The sequence below is a fragment of the Mus pahari genome, chromosome 23 (genome assembly GCF_900095145.1).
Source record: "Mus pahari chromosome 23, PAHARI_EIJ_v1.1, whole genome shotgun sequence".
Lineage (NCBI taxonomy): Eukaryota > Metazoa > Chordata > Mammalia > Rodentia > Muridae > Mus > Mus pahari.
The window spans coordinates 5,151,680-5,172,275 of NC_034612.1; the positions used below are offsets into that span (position 1 = coordinate 5,151,680).

At 49.7% G+C, this 20,596-nt stretch overlaps 3 protein-coding genes across 3 annotated transcripts in view; 2 read left to right on the forward strand and 1 right to left on the reverse strand.

Moving 5' to 3' along the window:
• Coq5 (coenzyme Q5, methyltransferase) overlaps nucleotides 1-12,841 on the forward strand; it is a 16,304-nt gene extending 3,463 nt beyond the window's left edge. Inside the window, exons 2-6 of the mRNA XM_029533857.1 lie at nucleotides 3,262-3,483; nucleotides 8,729-8,835; nucleotides 10,455-10,543; nucleotides 11,272-11,383; nucleotides 11,463-12,841. Coding sequence (XP_029389717.1) covers nucleotides 3,262-3,483; nucleotides 8,729-8,835; nucleotides 10,455-10,543; nucleotides 11,272-11,383; nucleotides 11,463-11,564 — 632 coding nt within the window. The 3' untranslated portion in view covers nucleotides 11,565-12,841. The remainder of the gene's footprint in view (nucleotides 1-3,261; nucleotides 3,484-8,728; nucleotides 8,836-10,454; nucleotides 10,544-11,271; nucleotides 11,384-11,462) is intronic.
• On the reverse strand, nucleotides 12,784-16,409 carry Dynll1 (dynein light chain LC8-type 1). The gene is made up of 3 exons (XM_021186860.2): nucleotides 16,298-16,409; nucleotides 15,966-16,103; nucleotides 12,784-14,280 (listed from the first exon to the last, which is right to left on the reverse strand). The coding sequence occupies exons 2-3, from the start codon at nucleotides 16,095-16,097 to the stop codon at nucleotides 14,143-14,145; spliced, it is 270 nt and encodes an 89-aa protein (XP_021042519.1). The 5' UTR covers nucleotides 16,098-16,103; nucleotides 16,298-16,409; the 3' UTR covers nucleotides 12,784-14,142.
• The window catches only part of Srsf9 (serine and arginine rich splicing factor 9), a 33,888-nt gene continuing 29,387 nt past the window's right edge, over nucleotides 16,096-20,596 (forward strand). The window contains exons 1-2 of the mRNA XM_029533858.1: nucleotides 16,096-16,237; nucleotides 16,336-16,498. Coding sequence (XP_029389718.1) covers nucleotides 16,096-16,237; nucleotides 16,336-16,498 — 305 coding nt within the window. The remainder of the gene's footprint in view (nucleotides 16,238-16,335; nucleotides 16,499-20,596) is intronic.

Sequence of the window (20,596 nt, forward strand, 5' to 3'; positions counted from 1 at the left end):
TGCCCTGGCTGTCCTGGAACTCACTCTGTAGACCAGGCTGGCCTCGAACTCAGAAATCTGCCTGCCTCTGCCTCCCGAGTGCTGGGATTAAAGGTGTCTGTTTGTTTTCAAGACAGGGTTTCTCTGTGAAGCTCTGGCTGTCCTTTGTAGATCAGGCTAGTCTCGAACTCACAAAGATTCACTTGCCTCTGCCTCCCAAGTGCTGGGATCAAAGGCATGTGCTACCAACCCTGGTGTGCCTGGAGCTTTTCTTTTCTTTAAAGATTTAATTTATTGTATATATATGAGTGCTGTATCTCTATGCACCTGCATGGGACAAGAGGGTGTCAGATCCCATTACAGATGGTTGTGAGCCACTATGTGGTTGCTGGGAATTGAACTCAGGACCCTGGAAGAGCAGCCAGTGCTCTTAACCACTGAGCCATCTCTTCAGCCCCTGCCTGGCGTTTTTCTAACAGAGCAATTTACAAGGTAAAAGGCCCATGTTTTGTGACCTTTCATCATTGGAATGACTGTTATCTCTGTTTTCATTGTTTTGTGGTCCAGGCTGGCCTTGAAACCCCGTTTCCTCCTGCCTCTGCCTCTCGGGTGCCACCGGGGTTACAGGCCTAGGACTCCATGCCCAGCTTCGTTTATTTTTCCCCCATTATTTTTTCCTCCTCAGTGCTGGGGAGTAAACTCAGGCTTCACAAATACCATAGCTAAGTGCTGTGTCATGGAGCTTTGCCCTCCTCTCCTGTTGTATCTTTCGTTTGGCCTTTAATCCACTTTCCTTCTGTTTGGAGAGAAGCCTTTTCTCACATTACACAAGCGACTTAGGACATAGCTACTTAGGCCACCTTCCTGTCCAATCAATCCACTCTCACGTCAGGTATCAAAACATATTGTAGGTCTTTGTTTCCTCTTGCACTCCAAGTGCCTGGCAGGAAAGCGTTAAGAAAGTATGTGTCAGAAAACGTTCAATCCCGAGGCAGGGGGATTCAAGTAAATGCAAAGCCAGGCTGGATTCTAGGCTGTGGAACCTGTGAGGCCAGACAGGGCGACAGATCAAGACCCTGTCTCAAACTCCATAGGCTGAGGAGGTGGCTCAGTGGTCAAGAGTACATACTCGAGGCAGGGTCTCACTGTGTAGCCCTGGCTGTCTTGGAACTTGCTTTTTTTTTTTTTTAATCTATTTATTTATTATATGTAAGTACACTGTAGCTGTCTTCAGACACTCCAAAAGAGGACGTCAGATCTTGTTACGGATGGTTATGAGCCACCATGTGGTTGCTGGGATTTGAACTCCGGACCTTCGGAAAAGCAGTCCGGTGCTCTTATCCACTGAGCCATCTCACCAGCCTGGAACTTGCTTCTTAAACCATGCTAGCCTCACATCCAGAGATCCAGCCGCCTCTGCCTCCAAGCGCTAGGGCTGAAGGCGTGCGTCACCACTGCCTAAAGTACACAGTTATAATTCGAATCTTCAGAAGGTGTAGGCCAAAGAAACAAATTGTCATCCCTCTATACATGACAAACCGGAGGACAACCTAGGCTATGAGAGCCCCCACCTCCAACACAAGGCAGCAGCAGCCAGTGAAGAGGACGGGTGCTTGGGCTGAGGCGAGCCCAGCAGAGCCGCGTTGCTGGGCTCGCTCCTCCAGCGCTTGGCTGATGGGAAGCACCAGGCAACAATGGAGCAATCGGCTCCACACGCCAGGCAAGCCGCTACTCCTCTGCATCGTTGTTTAGGAATGACGACCGAGTCTGTGGGTTTGCTCCTCACTCACTGCACGGGGATCCACAGTTGAATATGTGGATGTGTAACCTGCCCAGACGGAGCTATCTTTTACCACTTATATTACTTTATAAAAGTTTGTTTCTTGTTTTTTAGAGCTGGGGTCTTTCTGTGTCGCTATGGCCAGCCTGGACCTTGGTACATAGATCGAGCAGGACTTAAAGAAGACCCACCTGCCTCCCAAGTAGTGGGATTACAGGCGCATGCTTCTTTGTTTTTGTTTTTAGAGACAGTTTCTCTGTATAATAAGCCCTGGCTGCCCTGGACTCGCTTTTTAGACCAAGCTGGCCTGCTTGTTTTTCTTTTCTTTTTCTTTTTCTTTTTCTTTTTCTTTTTCTTTTTCTTTTTCTTTTTCTTTTTCTTTTTCTTTTTCTTTTCTTTCTGAGATGGGTCTCATGCTGACTTCAAAGTCATATATTTGAGGTTGGCCTGATCCACTTCCCTCCACCTCCCAAGAGCTAGGATTACAGGGATGAAACTATGAGCTTGGTGTGTGGCATACTGGGCAGGAAGCTCCGAACTTTGTGTGTGCTAGGCAAACACTCTCCCAACCAAGTCACACTGTAGCCCTTAATATGAAGATTATTGTAAGCACCAGGTGTGGTGGGGTACACATATAATCCCAGTACTCAGGAAGGGGACACACGAGGCCCTGGAGGTCAAAATCATCCTTAGGTACAGAGTAAACTCATAGCCAAACTGGACTACATGAGCAGTAGAGAGAGAGAGAGAGAGAGAGAGAGAGAGAGAGAGAGAAGCTGGAGAGATGACAGATGACAGATGACTCGGTGGTTAAGAACACTCTCCTTGAGCCGGACGTGGAGGCGCACACCTTTAATCCCAGCACTTAGGAGGCAGAGGCAGGCGGATTTCTGAGTTTGAGGCCAGCCTGGTCTACAAAGTGAGTTCCAGGACAGCCAGGGCTACACAGAGAAACCCTGTCTCGAAAAACCAAAAAAAAAAAGAACACTCTCCTCTTTCAGAGGTCCTGAGTTCAATTCCCAGCAACCACATGGTGACTCACAACCATCTGTAATGGGATCTGATGCCCTCTTCTTGTGTGTCTGGAGATAGCTACAGTGTACTCATATACATAAAATAAATCTTGAAGAAAAAGAAGAGGAGGAGGATGAAGAAGAAGAAGAGGAGGAGGAGGAGGAGGGAGGGGAAGAGAAGGGAGAAAGAAAGAAGAGAGAGGAAGGGAGGGAGGGAGAGTTGGTCAGCTTCGTTTAGTCAGGAATGGGAGCATGCCTCTGTAATCAGCTCAGGACACCATTGCAGGAGGATCAGGAGTTGAAGGCCAGCCTCAAGGACAACATAGACATATCCATTGTCAGAGTGGGAGTGAGGAACTGGTCTCTGCCGAAAGAAGTAGAAATGTCCGTCCTCCACGTAGTCCCTCTTGGCCTCTTATCACTCTTAGGGCCTTGGGAGACCGTTTGCTTGGTTTTGTTTGCATCTTTCCTTCTGTTGGCCTTCCGCAGGTGACATTTCGTTCCGGTTCCTTAGTTACGTTCAGGCGCAGCATCAGAGGAGACAGAGGAGACAGCTAAGGACTCAGCAAAATTTATCCTGGGAAGAAATTGCCAAAAAGTACCAGAATGAAGAGGATCCCTTGGGAGGTTCACTTGCCACGGTCTGTGACATCAACAGGGAGATGCTAAAGGTTGGGAAGCGGAAGGCCTTGGACCAAGGACACACAGCTGGTGAGTCCCTCTGCAGACATGGCAGTGTCTGTCTGCATGTGTGTACAGTGAGGGGTGCCCGTCAGGTGCTGAACTGTCAAGTGCTCCAGCTTGTGGAAGTGTGAGCAGTCACAGCAGCTGAAGATGGAGTGTGTGCTTAGCACAGCTCGTAGGTGTGCCCCAGCACTGGAGCCACACGCTAAGCTTGACCGGCAACCTTGTGTGGCTCAGAGCTCAAGGATCTTCTTTTTTTGTTATGATTTTTTTCATGTGTCTAGGTGTTTGACCTGCATATATGTCTCTGCAGCGTGAGGGTGCCTGGTGCCTACAGAGGCCAGAAGAGGGTATCAGATCTCTCAGAACTGGAGTTACAGAGGCTTGTAAGCCAACTGGATGTTGGAACTCAAACTCAGGTCCTCTAGAACAGCCAGCGCTCTTAACTGCTGGTCCATCTCTCCAGCCATTGTTAATTTTTTTTTTTTTNTGTAGACCAGGCTGGCCTCGAACTCAGAAATCCACCTGCCTCTGCCTCCCGAGTGCTGGGATTAAAGGCGTGTGCCACCACACCCGGCGGCGTTAATTATTTTTTAATTTCAGTTTTTATTTAATGGAGAAAGGGGGCAGGGGGTAAATTGTGCTGGTGCCGTAGCACTCCTGTGGAGGTCAGAGGACAATCTGTAGGATTAGTTCTGGGGATCGAACTCATATCATCAGGGTTGGCAGCAGACACCTTTACCCACTGAGCCATCTCACTAGCCCTAAGAATCTTCTTTTTCAAGTTTTTTGTTGTTGTTGTTTTGTTTTGAGACAGTATCTTAACTGTATATATAGCCTTGGCTAACCTGGAGCTTACTCTGTAGCCCAGGCTGTCCTTGAACTCGTAGCATGATCTTCTGAAGTCATACAGTTTTCCTTTTCTTTCTTTTTTTAAAGATTTATTTATTTATTATATGTAAGTACACTGTATCTATCTCCAGACACCCCAGAAAAGGGCATCAGATCTCATTAGAGATGGTTGTGAGCTACCATGTGGTTCCTGGGATTTGAACTCAGGACCTTTGGAAGAGCAGTTAACCACTCTTAACCGCTAAGCCAACTCTCCAGCCCTGCTTTTTCTTTTAACTATTTTTCCAGTACCGGGGGATTGAACTCAGATTCTTGCACATGCGGCCTGTCCTACTCCTGATTTTACATCTGGCCATTAAATATTTCAAAATGCTTTCCCTAGCCTGGTGTGGTGGTGCATACTTTTAATCCCAGAACTTGGGAGGCAAAGCCAGGTAAATCTTTGTGAGTTTGAGGGCTGCCTGTGTTCCAACCTACCCCAGGCTGTGTAGTGAGGTCACCTTAAACAAGCTCCACAAAAGCTTGCCCTAACTATTTGTAAGACCACCAATGATGCTGGATGTAGCGCCCTCTTGAGGCTTTCCAGCAGCTGAACTGACTCTTCTACGAGGCAGTGCAGGCAGCCAGAGAGACGGGCGGGCGCATCACAAGAAAGTCCACTGGGCAGTGTCAGCATCCCCCCCCCCATTCCCGCCCGCCCCCCGGGAATGTCTGGTTATTGTAGGCCAACTATTTTCTTCCTCCTCCTCACACACCAAGGAGCTGCCTAGACGGACTACAGCCCACTTGGTCTTCATGATGAAGGACTCTTTGTCAGTAGTCCATACTAGTCAGAAGACAGTCAGTCATTAGACAAAGGCGCTGTCTGTCTTACCCCACGCTGAAAAATGTCGGCCGTAAGAAGTGAGAACAGTAAGCGACAGGTAACATTCCCTCTCAGGAACCGTCTCTCCCATAGCATAACCATGAACCTGCTTAGGACACTGTGTCACATTACCCAGGCTAGCAGGTCCTCCCTCTGCCTGTCTCACTATAGAATGAAAAAATATGGCCACTGAACGGTTTGTAAAGAGACCATATTCCTCGTGCAGTGGGAAAACTCCAGCTCCAGGGACGGCAGCACCCTCTCCTGTCCTGTGTGGGCTCCTCTGCCCATGTGGTGCACTTATACACACTAAGGCTCACACGCGTGCACATAAAAACCACACTCAGGAGCTGGGTGTAGTGGCGCACGCCTTTAATCCCAGCACTCGGGAGGCAGAGGCAGGCGGATTTCTGAGTTCGAGGCCAGCCTGGTCTCCAGAGTGAGTTCCAGTTCAGCCAGGGCTACACAGAGAAACCCTGCCTGGAAAAACCAAACCAAACCAAACAAACAAACAAACAAACAAACAAACAAAAAACACTCAGCCAAGCCTCTCAGCTGAGCGGTTGGAATCTGTCATTTGCCAACATTACTCAACACAGAGCCTTAGTCAGAGACTGTGACACGGCTTCCAGTCCAAGCATGGTGCTGCATTAGTGTCATCAGAGCCCTTGGAGGCAGAGGCAGCTGGGTCTCTGTGAGTTCAAGACCAGCCTGGACTTTCAATGACCAAACAAAGAAGGTTTTATTTATTTATTTATTTAATGTGCGCTGGTGTTTTGCCTGCATGTATGTCTATGAAGATGCTGTATCCCCTGGAATTGGAGCTACAGACAGTTGTGAGCCACCATGTGGGTGCCAGGAATTGAACCTGTGTTCTCTGAAAGAGCAGCCAGTGTTCTTAACCACCAGGCTGTCTCTCCAGCTGCTGGAGGTTGACTTTATAAAAAGGTAAAGGCTAGAGAAAACAGAAAGGGGAGAATCAAGAGCTGACTGGCTGTGGCAGAGCTGCGATCTGCAGATGGATCTGCAGAGGAGCCTGGAAGGGCGGAGACTGGCCAGCTGCAGGCCTTCCCCGCTGACTCGCCTTTTGTAAGGATTCAGGGGAGGCTGTTAGTCCTCAGCTCTCTGTCTGGTTATCTTCTGCGTGCGTGTGCAGCGTCCCAGTGCGGAGCTTAGACCAAACAGTGGCCTCCTGTAACATTTATGTGACAGTTTACATTAATTTGCCTGTTTTGTGTGTCTGTCTATGCCTCTGTGTGTGTGGGGGGGGGGGCATGTGCGAGTGTGTGCCTGTGCGTGCATGCACAAGTGTGCTTTTGTAGAGGTCAGAGAACAGCAGACTCGGTGTCAGGCTTGATGAGAACCCTTCTCAGCTGAGCCTCGTGCTGGTCTTAGTTAATCGGTTAGCTCCGAACCCACATCCTTCAGGAACAGTACACTGATAAGAATCTATCGTTTTCTGAAAGCAGAACCAGGCCAGTGATGCTGGCCTGTAATCCCAGATATTTTGGAGTCCGAGGCAGGAGAATCAAAACCTCCAGGGCAGCCTGGGCTTAAGTGAGTTTGTTCCTGGTCAACTGGCCTTGGACAGTTTCATTCAATTCATCCCAAAATGAAGTTAAAATTAAAAGAGAACTGGAGCCGGGAACAGTGGCATCCACTGTTATATAGTCCCACTCAGGAAGTTGTGGCAGGAGGATTCCTGCAAGCTGGTAGAAACACAAGCCTATAACCCTATGACAGGAAGATCAGAAGTTCAAGGTCATTCTCAGCTGCATTTAAATGTGTTCCCAGCATGGGTCTGTCTTACTGGCCACTCAGAGAAAAGGGGGCAGAGTTGATTCTTTGGGCTGAACCCAGGACTGCCCCCAGGACTGTCCGTCTGTTCTGCCTCTGAGCCTTCAACACTTGAATCTAGTCCCGTTTTTTCTTTTTTCTTTTTTTTTTTTCGAGACAGGGTTTCGCAGCATGTTCCTGGAACTCACTCTGTAGACCAGGCTGGTCTCGAACTCAGAAATCCGCCTGCCTCTGTCTCCCGAGTGCTGGGATTAAAGGCGTGCGCCACCATGCCCAGCGGGTTTTCTTTTTTAATGACTTATATTTTTATATGTATGTTTTCCTTGCTTGTATGTTTGTGCACTGAACTCATGCCTAGTGCCCAAAGAGGTCAGAAAAGGGTGTTGGATTTCCTAGAACTGGAGTTACAGGTGTTTGTGGCCACAGGTGGGTGCTGGGAATTGAACCCAGGTCCTCTGCAAGAGCAACAACTACTCCTTAACAACCGAGTCATCTCTCGGCCTAGCCCCTCTTTAAGTATCTCAACATAGAATCCACGGGTAGCGGGGGGGGGGGGTGTCTGTAGATGGGAACAGCAGCTGCAGAAATAGGCACATGCTGACGTCTGTACTAGCTACTGATTCAAAACTTCCAGTTTGGGCTGGAGAGATGGCTCAGCAGTTAAGAGCACCGACTGCTCTTCCAGAGGTCCTGAGTTCAAATCCCAGCAACCACATGGTGGCCCACAACCATCTGTAATGAACATACATAAAGTAAATAAATCTTTTTAAAAAAATAGACATCAGATTTGCGTAGGGAGCTCACCAAAGAGACAATAGAGTAGATAAACACATAAGATTCACCACGTCATTCGAAATTCAAAACAAAACAAACCAAAACCCTCCAGTTTATTTCCATTTTTCAGATAAATTGAAGCAGGGCCTGGAGCAATGGTGCCGTGAGTAGGAGCGCTTCCTGCTCTCCCAGAGGACCTGAACCTGTGCCCAGCACCCGTGTGGGCAGCTCGTAAGCCCAGCTCCAGAGGAACCAGTGACCTCCTCTGGCCTGTCTAGGCCTAGGCCTCTACCACATGTGTGATAGACAAATAAATAAGAAACCGAAACCAAGAGTATTTTTTAATCTATCAGACTGTGGCTCAGGGACAGAAGGCTTGCCCCATGTATGTGAGGCTCTGGGTTTGATGCCCCGCACCCAGCTGAAGTGAAGGACCTAAGTAACAGTGGGTGACAGTAGTCTCAAAACATCAGGCCTGGGCTCTCAGCACAGTGGTAACCGTGAAGTGCCTGGCTGGGGAAATCGCTTAGGGTAGGGCTAGATGTGCATCTCAGGGGCAGCCTTTGCCTGGGACAGAGTGCCAGCGTTTGTCCCCAGCACTGAGAGAGAAAATGCCAGTAGGTAACTGTCCCCAAATAAGCTAGATTCTCAAAATTGGAGGACAGGCAGTGAAAACAGCAGGCGTACAGTAAAGGCAGGTGTGTCACGCTTCCTGTCGCAATCCATGATCCCCACAACACCACTCCCGTGGTCCCTACAACACCAGGCAGTCCTCGGATTCTCCCTCACTTCACTTCTGACATTGCCCAGACCTGGGATCATGGGCTCCACGTCACCGGACCATCCCCGCCACACTGGTGCCTTTTATTTGGCACACATACCACAAAGCCTGAGACTCCCTCCTCAGGTGCATGGGACACAGCTAGCACCTAGGTGCTAGGACCCAGCGAACCTCTGTACACCAGAGCGGCTTTTGTCTTCCAGGACTGGCATGGGTGCTGGGAGACGCTGAAGAACTGCCCTTCAATGACGACAGCTTTGACGTTTATACCATTGCATTTGGGATCCGGAATGTCACACACATTGACCGGGTACGAAGAGCTGTGTGCTCAGCTTCTGTGACTTTGAGGATAATGGTGTCCCTGGAGTAGACCTACCTCAGCTGAGGAGAGGGACGAGTCTGTTCTGAGCTAGCACTTAAGAGGGATGACTATTTTAAGCTTAGAGGTCTCTTTCTCCTCCTCAGTGTATTTATTAGTGTGTATTTGTGTGTGGGGCAGTGCGTGCTGGTATGCTGTGAGCCGTCTCCATATCCCTCTTGTCATTTACATATTCTCACTGATGTGCGTGTGCCTGTGTGCCCCTGGGAGTCGCTGTACACCTTGTATACGCAGTGCCCTTAGAGGGCCAGAGGGCATCGGGTCCTCTGGAGCTGGATTATGGGCAGTTAAAGGCCATCTGATGTGGGTGCTAGGGACTGGAACCTCTCCAGGCCTTGAGGTTAGTTCTTTTTTTTTCTTTTCTATTTTTTTTTTTTTAAGAATTTTTGTTGTTGTTTTTATAAATACACATGTATTTTGTTGGGTCCCAGGGCATAGGCGTGGGGCTGAGACAGACTGACACAGAGACAGACAGACACAGAGGCAGACACCTGAGCCCACCCAGCAGGGCACCCAGCCAGGCAGCCTTCTGAGACCTATAACACTTGGTTGGTGGGCAAGAGTCATCTGGGAATCTGGTCCAGGACGTCTTAGAGACTTCAATGACATCCTCATCGATCACCACTGGTCTACAGACTCCACAGAGGGGTGTTTCACCACTTCCTGTAGGACGCCCCCATCTCCACCCCCGATGATCAGCACCTTCCGTGGGTTGGGGTGGCACAGGGCCGCTCTGCCTGCTGCCCGCGCTGTCCTAAAGAATTATTTATGTATAGAAGTACACAGTAGCTGTCTTCAGACACACCAGAAGAGGGCATCAGATCCCATTGCAGATGGTTGTGAGCCACCATGTGGTGGCTGGGGATTGAACTCTGGACCTCTGGAAGAGCAGCCCAGTTCTTCTTTGTCTTTTTTCTTTCCTTCCCTCTCCTTCTTCCTTCTCTTCCTCTTCCTCCTCCTCCTCCATCTTCTTTTTTCCCCTCCAGACAGGGTTTCTCTGTGTTGCTACACAAAGAAACCCTATCTCAAAAACAAAAACAAACAAACAAAAGGAATAAAATGAATTATCAACATACATGTCATTTTCTGTCAGATAGATTCCTTTAATTAAAATTGTTATGTTGGGGTCTGGAGAGATGGCTTAGTGGCTGATCTTCCAGAGGACCCAGGTTCCATTCCTGGCACCCATAGCAGCTCACACCTGCCTCTACTGCCGTTCCAGGGGATATGACGCCCTCTTCTGGCCTCTGCAGGCACCACGTACACAGTGGGTACACAGACGTGCTGCCACAACACCCACACATAAAAAGGTTTTGGAAGAGGTGCGACCGATAATTCTAAGCTTTATATTCACGGAGCTGTGCCCTCTGTATCAGCAGCTTTCTCTAGTCACAGACCACAGTGGCCTGTGATGCGGGGTAACGCCCGCACTGTAACCCCTAAGGATGTAAAGGGAGTTTATGGGGAATGGTTGCAGTGCACAACTACCCTCTGCCTCCTGGAATTGAGGAGAGACCGGCTGAGGCTCTTCTTTTTGCTCTTTCTCCCAGGCTCTCCAGGAAGCCCATCGGGTCCTAAAGCCAGGAGGCCGGTTTCTCTGTCTGGAGTTTAGCCAAGTGAACAACCCCCTCATCTCCAGGTTGGCGTCAGTGACAGGGCTATATAAACTTATCCACTAAAGGCTCCCCACCCCAAAGAAGAGAGGAGGTAGTCAGCCACAGGCGCTGAGTATGAGCTCAGAGGTCACGGAGTCCCAAGTGGAAATGCATAGGCCAGAAGAGCCTCAACCAGCCCGCACACGCGGGCCTGCTCAGGAGGCTAAGGCAGGAGAATCACCTCCAGTTCACTAACCTGGTCTGTAGAACGAGCTTCAGGTCTGGCTAGTCTGTAGAACGACACTCTCTCAAACCCACTGGCCAATCAGAAACTTAAACTCGGGAAATCGACTTCCAGCTTCCGTGGATAGAACAGATGTCACAAGCTTGACAGAGCACATCCCCCAGGCAGGGACCAGAGGCAGGGTTAGCCGCCTCTCCGCCAGTTTCCTGGAGCTCTGTCCCCCGCTGTGGACCTCCTGGCCTTCCTGCCTTGTCTCAGACACTTGCTTGACCTCTGTAGACACCAGAGTCAGCGACCCCTGCCTACCGTGTCCTGATGACCACGAAGGGATGGCATCTCACAGGAGTCCTCTCTCCTCCCCTCCCCCCTCCCTTTGAGACAGGGTTTCACTGTGTAGCCTTGGCTGTCTTGAAACTCAATCTGTAGACCAGGCTACCCCACCCACAAACACACTTTTCCTTGTTACTGGTGGAGAAGCCAGGAAATAAGCCCAGATCCTGCTTTAAATCTTTTGTTTTTGTTTTTTAGGCTTTATGACCTGTACAGCTTCCAGGTCATCCCTGTCATTGGTGAGGTCGTTGCAGGAGACTGGAAGTCCTACCAATACCTTGTAGAAAGTATTCGGAAGTTCCCAAATCAGGTACAAAGCTTTTGTGACATACAACAAAGTCCCCGAAGGTGAAGCTCAGATATCCCAAGTGTCTTTTCTTGCATTCTAGGAGGAGTTCAAGGACATGATTGAAGATGCAGGCTTTCAGAAGGTGACTTATGAGAACCTGACTACAGGGATTGTGGCCATTCACTCTGGCTTCAAACTCTAGCTCCGTTTCTACTGTGGAGCACAAGGCAGTCATCTCTAACCGATGAGAGTCGCTGACCATTCGTCTCCTCTTAAAGCCGTAAGACCTTGGATTCATGTTCTGCAATCAGTGACCAGTGTCAGAGTCGGGAAGGAAGAGACAGACTCCTGCCTTTTTTTTTTTTTTTTTTTATTTGCAGCTCTCATTAGTAGCTGCCCAGGCTGCTGAGAAATGTCTGGCCTGGTTCTTGCTGCACCCTGGCTAAAGGCTTAGCCGTGCAGTGGGAGTCTGGCAAAGCCAGCATGACTGCAATTCTGAAGCTTGTCCGTAGCTCCTCTAGGACAGAAGTCTTCTAGAGGGGCAATGGGTCACTGGAACCCAAGGAGAATCTGAACCAGCCCTTCAGACCAGAATGGAATCTAGGGCCAAAAGCCACGGTCCGTACCCCAGCCGGTGAGGCGCTCGCTCCGCGGTGAGCACCGCTGAGATCTGGGGCTGGGGTGCAGCTCAGTGGAGCACGTGCCTGGCCCGTGGAGGCCCTGGGTTTGGTGTCCCCCAGAAGCAAGCAAACACAAGTAGGATTCTGTGAAGCAGTAAAGTTTACAAATTGGGTGTGGTTGTTACTCTTTCTTAGAAGAGGTGACACAGATGTATGTCTGTCCTGTCACCAGTGCTCCGCACAGACGCCATCCTTGGCTCCCGGCACTCACACGGTGGTTTACAACTCTCTGTAACTTGTACTAGGGAACCCAATGCCCCCACTTGACCGGTGGGGACTGTATATACACACACACACACGCAGTGATTTACATAAAAAATTAAATAAAAATCTAAAAAAATCCTATGAGCCCTGGATGGCCCAAAAGTGCCATCTCAGCACAGCCACATGCTGAGCCAAGCCCGCAGAACAAGTTCCAGGCCAGCTAGGACTGCACGCTGAGCTCATACTTCTCTAGAGAAGCTTTAAAATAATAAAATGAAAATGACTATGCATATAGCCCAGTTCCTCCAGTTCCAAGAACCACCTAGGCAGAGATTGATCTCTTTGCCCTCCATTGTGATGTTAAGAGATTTTCTATGTATTTTGAATCTGACATTAAGAAACTGCAGAAACGCCTGGCAGTGGTGGTGCAAGCCTTTATTGCCTGGTCTACAAAGTGAGTTCCAGGACAGCCAGGACTATACAGAGAAACCGTCTTCAGAAAACAAAAAGGAAACTGCAGAAACCAGTCAGGTAAGATAGTGCACACTAGGGGTCATTTATAGATCATCTCAGAACAGCAGTAAAGAGCATGAGAAAATGCTAAACCTTAGAATGTGTTGTATTTTGTTTTTTAGCCAGCGCTGGGATAAACTCCATACACCATCAAACCAACTTTATTTCTATAGCAACATGTTCTCACATCTAAACCTGAAAATACAAGTCACCAGCTCCTGAAACAAAACCTCATCAAGTGAGATTAGACCCCTCAGGGTCCAGCCGTGCTGGCCTTGCTTGGCTCTGGGGACTGCCACTGGAGACTTAGCAATTACAGTCTGATGGCCAAAACTACAGTCAGGTCACGAGGAGGGAGGGGGGCTCCATTCATGCCAAGTTTTACCTGTTCAAATAGACACACTGAACTGCCCTATCTGTGGTCACATGACTCCAAGTAACCCATCATTTCTACAGAAAGTAGGAGACATATGTCTGTCACAAAACGGTAAAACAATCAGAAGGTGCCCATCTGTAATCCCAGTACTTGGCAGGGACAAAGGAACACTAAGGTTGCCAGGCAGTGGTAGGGCATGCCTTTAATGGTCTTAGCATCTACACAGTTGAGAACCACTGACCAACACACAAGAACAGCAAAGTCTCACACTCCTGGTCCTGACAGAACATAGGAGTCTCCTAGGCAAGCCTCTCTTCTTGGGCTACAGGAGCTCCAAACTGACTGTGGGGGAACCTGGCAACTCCGGGACCACAGGGACCACAGCTTTCGCTAGGTCACCAAGTGAAGCTGTGACTCACATGGACTGAGCAAGCCAGTGAAAGCGGCAGCCTCGCAAGCGAACTCTTGCGGGACTCACCTAATCCAGGCCCGCCTAGAACCTGCTCTACTCCTTCCTTAGCTTCCCAAGTGCTAGGCTGACAGGGCCAGGGCCTCAGACCGGTGGCTAATAATCCAAATCATCTGGAAAGACAGGAGTGGCCTGCCAAACATTCCATCAAGAGAACTAAACTGTCTAACCCTACACAACAGAAGTACCTCAGACAACAGACCAGTCACTTACCAACTGCTAAGTCTCATCAACCCGATCTTCCTTGAACAAACTTACAGAGACATACATCTCCAACAGATTTATTTTTAAAGGAATGACCTAAGGGAGAAAAAAATGGGGTACAGAAGTATGGACTAGAAAATAAATACAAATGTAAGCTGTTTTACTAATTTTATAACCACAGACTTGTACAGAGAATGAGGCCTGTACACAACACAACAGATTCAAACGAGGTGTTCCCTTAGCAAGGCTGAAGATTCAGTCTCTGGTATTTGGAATTTAGGATGCAGTCCTTGTTTTTGGATGGATCACTGGGTGTTTGGCACAGTCCATGCTTTTAACCAGATTTGAACAGAAGAATGGCCACCTGACCCAGGTAGAAGTAGATGAAGTGTTTGGTTTCGTGTGTCACATAACTACCGAAGTTTCGGCCCACAATGCAGTGCCAGGTAGGGTTGTACTTCTTGTCAAACTCCTAGGAAGAAGAAAGCAGAATTTTAGTGGTACACCTGGAGGATCCACTTTCCAGAGCCTGTAGGAACAGAAAGGGCAATCCTGGCGTCTGTAATTGTCTCCACACTGGGACTGAATCCAGGGCCATGCAGGCAAGCACTCACCACAGCCCCAGCAAATTCTTAGAATAATGTTCCCTGGCTCTAAATCATCTACCTAATGCAACAGGCTTGCAGTCTGAGGTAAAACGGGAATGGGAGCTGAGAAGATCAAAAGCAGAAGGGTCATTTTCAAGGACAGCTGTTTCAGTGACGGCACTTCCTGACTATTTTTGATGTTTTTATTTGTTTTTTTTTTTAAATCCCAGCACTCTGGAAGCAGAGTCAGGTGGATTTCTGAGTTCCAGGCCAACCTGGTCTACAGAGTGAGATCCAGGACAGCCAGGGCTATCCAGAGAAACCCTGTCTGGAAAAACCAAACCAAAAAAACCAAAAAAACCCAGGGTCTCTCTGTAGTCCTGATCGCCCTAGAACTCGATATGAAGACTGGTTTGGTCTCAAAATCAAGAGATCTGCCTGCCTCTGCCTTCCTAGTGCTGGGGTTAAAAGACCCATCGTCTGCATCTCACCTCTGACTTCAGCAATTCGAAGGAGGTAGATGACATCAGCACTTGCAGTTCCATCAGGCTGCTCCTGATAACTCTCCTACCACTGTATTTGCCATCCACCCCAACCAGGAAGACAGTCCAGTCCCCCCCAAAGACCAAAGTCTCAATTACTATTTAAATGAAGCTGGGCTGAGAAATAAATGCAACAGAATCTGACAGTCTTATCCTTTAAAAATCACTCTCCTCCACATCTCCTACCCGGACTTAGAAATTTAGCAAGTTAGAGAGTATTGCTATCCGACTCTCTCATCCCAACGGACATTAAAACTAGCAATGTGTTAATTTCTTCATTACTTGGATAGAACCGGGGCCAGAGATGATGTAAAATTCTTTAAGGCCCCTACTATCTTATCCAGCAATCGGTATGAAAACCTCATTTATTAAGCAGAATGTCTTACAATCCAGACGCACATACTGCTGCGTTTGTCAAAAAAAAAAAAAAAAAAAAAAAAGGTATTCATTTCTGTTCCATGTAAGTCTTTCATCTTCCCGTTCTCCACTGGAACCCTCCCACGGCTTCGGCTTCCAGTTTCCCTTCCAGCAAACATAAGCTTGAGAAGTTGGCAGCCTTGCGCCAGCTTTCTACAAAACTGCCATTTACCAAGCCTCCACCCAAGCCCCCCAAAACCACCACTGCCACCCACTTTCCCTGAACTGTCGACTAACTCCCGGCTGGAAGGCTGGCAAGATCTCCTAGCCCGGCTGGAAACACCCACGCAGGCAGGCGCACCCCCCACCCCACCCCCTCCGGAACAGCCAGATGGATCCTCGGCGCAGGAATCCTACAGCAGGGGGAACTGCTCGCAGCTCCCTGATCTTGGAAACCGTTGCTAGGTGGCGCTTTCCCCCAAGGAGCTGGGGGTTTAAAAAAAAAAAAAAAAAACTTCTGGCGTTGAGGGTCTGGTCTTCCTCAGAGGGCCGCGAAATCCATTTGCGTCCTTTCTAGAACTATCCATCCCGAGCCGCCCTGAACGCTACCGGGTAACTCTGTCAGGCGCCCGGGGGACGCAGAATCGGGGAGCAGGGCGCCGGGTCCTCACCTTCTTGATATGGGCCGCAATATCCTTCTCTATGTTGTACTTCTCCAACGCCTGGGTAGCGCACTCCACCGAGTCCTGTTGCATCTCTTCCGACATGTCTGCATTTTTGATCACCGCCTTCCGGTCGCACATGGTTACCTGCGTGGGGACGAGGCGCGGGGAAGAGGGAGAAGGGTCGGGGTCGGGGTGCGGGCCGCGCTCGCTGCCCTCCCGACCGGCGCCACCCCTTGAGGACGACGCCCCCACCCGCTTCCGAAGGCGCAGCTCCCGCGGTCCGCACCGCAGGCCCGGGGTTGCGGGGGAGGACGGGGAGGACCCGAGCCCGGTCTCACCGTGGAGCAGAGGCCAGCCGGCTGCTGCGAGCTCCTAGGGAAGGTGCGGGCGCCGCTCAAGCAGCAGAGGACAGCCGGTCGCTACCGAAGCCGTGGCGCATCTAAGCCGCCCCACGCCAGCCGCCGCCGCCTAATCCCTAGGCCCCGCCCTGCGCCCGCGGCCCCGCCCCCGACCCGCGTCGCTATTGGCCGGCCGTGGCCGTAGGCCCCTCCCGATTGGCCCGCTGTTTCAATGGTTCCCTCAGGATCTTTCCCCCGCGTTTTGTTGCAGACCACAATGCACCGCGCACGGCGTCGGTTGCCCGGGCGATGCGCGGCACGCGTGCAGAGGCCCACACACACACACACAGACACACACACACACACACACACACACACACAGAGACACAGAAGGCGGAGCCCCCGGGTGGAGTGGCTGGCTCCCGGACCACCCAGCAGTCTGGAAGGCGGTGAGGGCGGGGCATCTTCCGCTCGGGGAGGCCCATCCACTGAGGTTAGCGCAGGGTGTGTTCTGGAATCGCAGGTTCTAGAAGGCCGGGAGCCGCCGCCCCAGGTGCCGCCCATTTCCACCCCTCCCACCCCCAGCCCGGGGTCCGCAGGATTTACGGGATTTACGGCCTGGAGCTTAGCAAGGGCGAGCGACCGATGCAGTTGCACTCAGGGTCTCTCTCTTGGGCTTGGTTCGAACCTCTGCTGTCTCATTCCTGAAGTTTGTAAGTGCGTGCGTGTCTGAGGAGGCCCTGGCCTTGAGAGGCAAGTTCTAGGTTCTGCCACTGAACCCTGTTTCCTTTCTTTTTCCGTTTTTTTTTTTTTTTTTTTTCTGCCCGTGGCCTCCCCACCCTACCTTAGCCCCATCTCCCTAGGTAGCCCCAGGATGATCTAAACTTCGCAGTTCTTCTTGGCGCCTCCCCCATGCGCCATCACACCAGGTGGTTAAATTCCTTTTTTTTTTTTTTTTTTTTTGGTTTTTCGAGACAGGGTTTGTCTGTGTAGCCCTGGCTGTCCTGGAACTCATTCTGTAGACCAGGATGGCCTCGAACTCAGAAATCCACCTGCCAAGAGCCGGCGTGATGGTGCACGCCTTTAATCCCAGCACTTGGGAGGCAGAGGCAGGCGGATTTCTGAGTTCGAGGCCAGCCTGTTCTACAGCATGAGTTCCAGGACAGCCAGGGCTATACAGAGAAACCCTATCTCGAAAAACCAAAAAATTTAAAATAAATAAATAAATAAAATCCACTTGCCTCTGCCTCCCAAGAGCTGGGATTAAAGGCGTGTGCCACCACCACCCGGCAAAATTCCTAATTTTATAACATGACACTACATGCTTATTTCGTACTGTCGTTGCCCCTGTGTAGCTGCCCTAGAAGACTGTATACATACTGATAACCTAATGATTGAAGGGGAGATTCGGGAAAGGGATCATCTCCGGATGGTGGAGCCTGTCTGCCAGGCAGTGGGAACCTCGGGATCTGGAATGTGGGTGGATGCTGAGTACAGGTGAGGCTTCCTCAAATAGGCGGTCCATTTGGGCAAAGTTTCTTGGCTGACGATTTATTTAGACAAAGGAATACGTATCTTAAGGAAGTGATCCTCAGAGGTGTCTCCTCTGGCATTTATGACTAATCGTACCTACATAATAAATTAAATAAATAGATAGAAATAACAAAGTCCTGGGCTACCGCTCAGTCGGTAGAGCATTTGCTTGGTCTGAGTGAGGCCAGAGGTGGCATATTTGATTCCCCAGCAGGCTCTGGGAGGGAGTCAGAGCACGGGGAGATGGGAACAGAAGGATCAGAAATTCAAGTCCAGCTTTGGAGAGATGACACCAAGGCTAGCCTGGGCTACATGAGATCCAGCGTAAATTGGCCCCCTCCAGAAATGTAAATAAAGAGTCAGCGGCAGCAAGCAGGTGCTTGACCTCTGCTCAGCACCATACCCCTCACAACAGCTGTGTCTGAGACGATCTTTTTCTTGCTCTCTTAAAAATATATATATATATATATATATATATATATATATATATATATATATATATATTTGTGGGTGTTTGGGTTGTATGTCCATGTGCCACATTTGTGCCTATTACTCAGGGAGGACAGGAGAGGGCATTGGATGCCTGGCTCTGGAATTTCAGAGAGTTGTGAACTGCCATATGGGTGATGGGAATTGAACCTGGGTCCTCCGGAGAACATCTGTAACTGCTGAGCTCTCTATTAGCCCCAAGGGGACCCTCTGTATTTATGTTCTCGGCAAAACTGTGCAGTTTGTAACAAAAAAAAAAAAAAAGAAAGAAAAAAAAACTGTGCAGTTGGGGATTACCTTGAATTCCTGATCTTCCTGCTCCCACATTTCAAGGACTGGAATTTAAGGCATGGGCCACCATGGTTTTAAGGGGTACAGGAACTGAGCCAGGGCCTTGTGAGTACTAGGCAAGCACTCTACCAGCGGAGCCATTTCCCCAGCCCTGTCTAATCAGGTATCAGCTGGAGGGCTCCTTGCCCTGAATTCCTGTTCACCTCTCACCACCATGCTGTTAAGTCCTGGAACACTTAGCTTCCCTCCATGAAGTTTGCCTTGTGCTTTTCCCCAGAGGGATGAGCTCCCGTGCTGTCCTACCTGGTGAGTGTCTGTGTGTCCTGCCTCTCCTGTTCCCTATTCCAGCTTCAGCATCCAATTCACAGCCTAGGGCTAGGGATGTAGCTCAGGGGTGGGGCCACTGGCTACTGTAAGAAAGGCCCTAGGTGTCTCCCTATGCTGGGAAAAAGAGTGTACTCAGGAAATATGACTGAAAATGTGAACCGTCTAGGTCTTATGACATCCCAGCCCATCTTAGAAGATCAGGAGATTTAAAGGGGCCAGTAAGATGGTTCCAGAGTAAAAGCGCTTGAGGTGCATGCTGGAGAACCCGAATGTGATCTGCAGGGAGTCCGTACAGGCAGAAGGAGAAAATGAACCCACAGAGTTGTCCTCTGGCTTCCACACGTGAGAGACATGGCCCACACCGAAAATAAATAATGTTAGGAAACGGAAGAGGGGAGGGTAAGAAATATGCTGCCTTTTTGGTTGTACGTTTTGAGACTAAGGTCTAACTGTGGAACTGTGTTTGGAGAGCAGGCTGGCCCTGGACTTAGACATTCTCCTGCCTGTGCATCCCAAGTGCTGAGGTTAAAGATGAGGTACCATCACAGTCCACTTTTCTTTTTCCTTAAAGAAGGCCCTCAAGCAGGGCGTGGTGGCACACACATTTAATCCCAGCACTCAGGAGGCAGAGGCAGGCGGATTTCTGAGTTTGAGGCCAGCCTGGTCTACAAAGTGAGTTCAGGACAGCCAGGGCTACACAGAGATACCCTGTCTCGAAAAACCAAAAAAAAAAAAAAAAAAAAAAAGGCCCTCTGGCCTTGAGCCTTTGGTCCTCCTGCCTCTGCCTCCTGAATGCTGGATTATAGGCCAAGGCTATCATGTATGACTTAGAAATGGCTATTTTCTCGTGTGTGTGTGTGTGTGTGTGTGTGTGTGTGTGTGTGTGTGGTCAAAGGAAGAGTGTGTAGGAAGTCATCTATTCACTTTCTGCCTTACTCCTTTGAGACAGGGTCTCTCCTGGAACCTGGAACTCATGGTTTCAAGCCTCTCATCCTTCGTGTCTCTGTTGTACTCATTTTTTAGGGTTGCAGGCATGTAGGGTTACAGGCATGTAGGGTTACAGGCATGTGGGGTTATAGTCATGTAGGGTTACAGGCATGTAGGGTTACAGGCATGTAGGATTGCAGGCATGTAGGGTTACAGGCATGTAGGGTTATAGTCATGTAGGGTTACAGGCATGTAAGGTTACAGGCATGTAGGATTGCAGGCATGTGGGGTTGCAGGCATGTAGGGCCAACTTGACTGACTTGTTGTGGTGATTCACACTGCAGTTCCCATGTCTGTGCAGCGTGCTCTCTTAAGCAGTGAGCTATATCCCCAGCCCAGCTGCTGCTCCAAGACTATGTCTCAATCCAGGCCGGCCTTAAACTTGCTATGTATCAGAGATTATCTTCAATTTCTGATCCTCCTGCCTCTACCTCCCAAGTGCTGAATTATGTTCCTATTGCTATGTTCGCTTTATCCAATGCTGGGGCACTCATGTGCAAGCAAGCAAGTGCACACGAGCGCACGCACATACACTTTAATAAATAAATAGCCAGGGGCTGGTGAGATGGCTCACTGGGTAAGAGCACCCGACTGCTCTTCCGAAGGTCCGGAGTTCAAATCCCAGCAACCACATGGTGGCTCACAACCATCCTTAACAAGATCTGACGCCCT

What these genes read in the sequence shown, in the direction of transcription:
- Dynll1 (XM_021186860.2), bottom strand. Translation starts at nt 16,097, where the DNA reads ATGTGCGACCGGAAGGCGGTGATCAAAAATGCAGACATGTCGGAAGAG. An exon ending in TTGCGGCCCATATCAAGAAG is followed by an intron (nt 14,281 to 15,965) that starts GTGAGGACCCGG and finishes TCTTCTTCCTAG; the next exon opens with GAGTTTGACAAGAAGTACAA.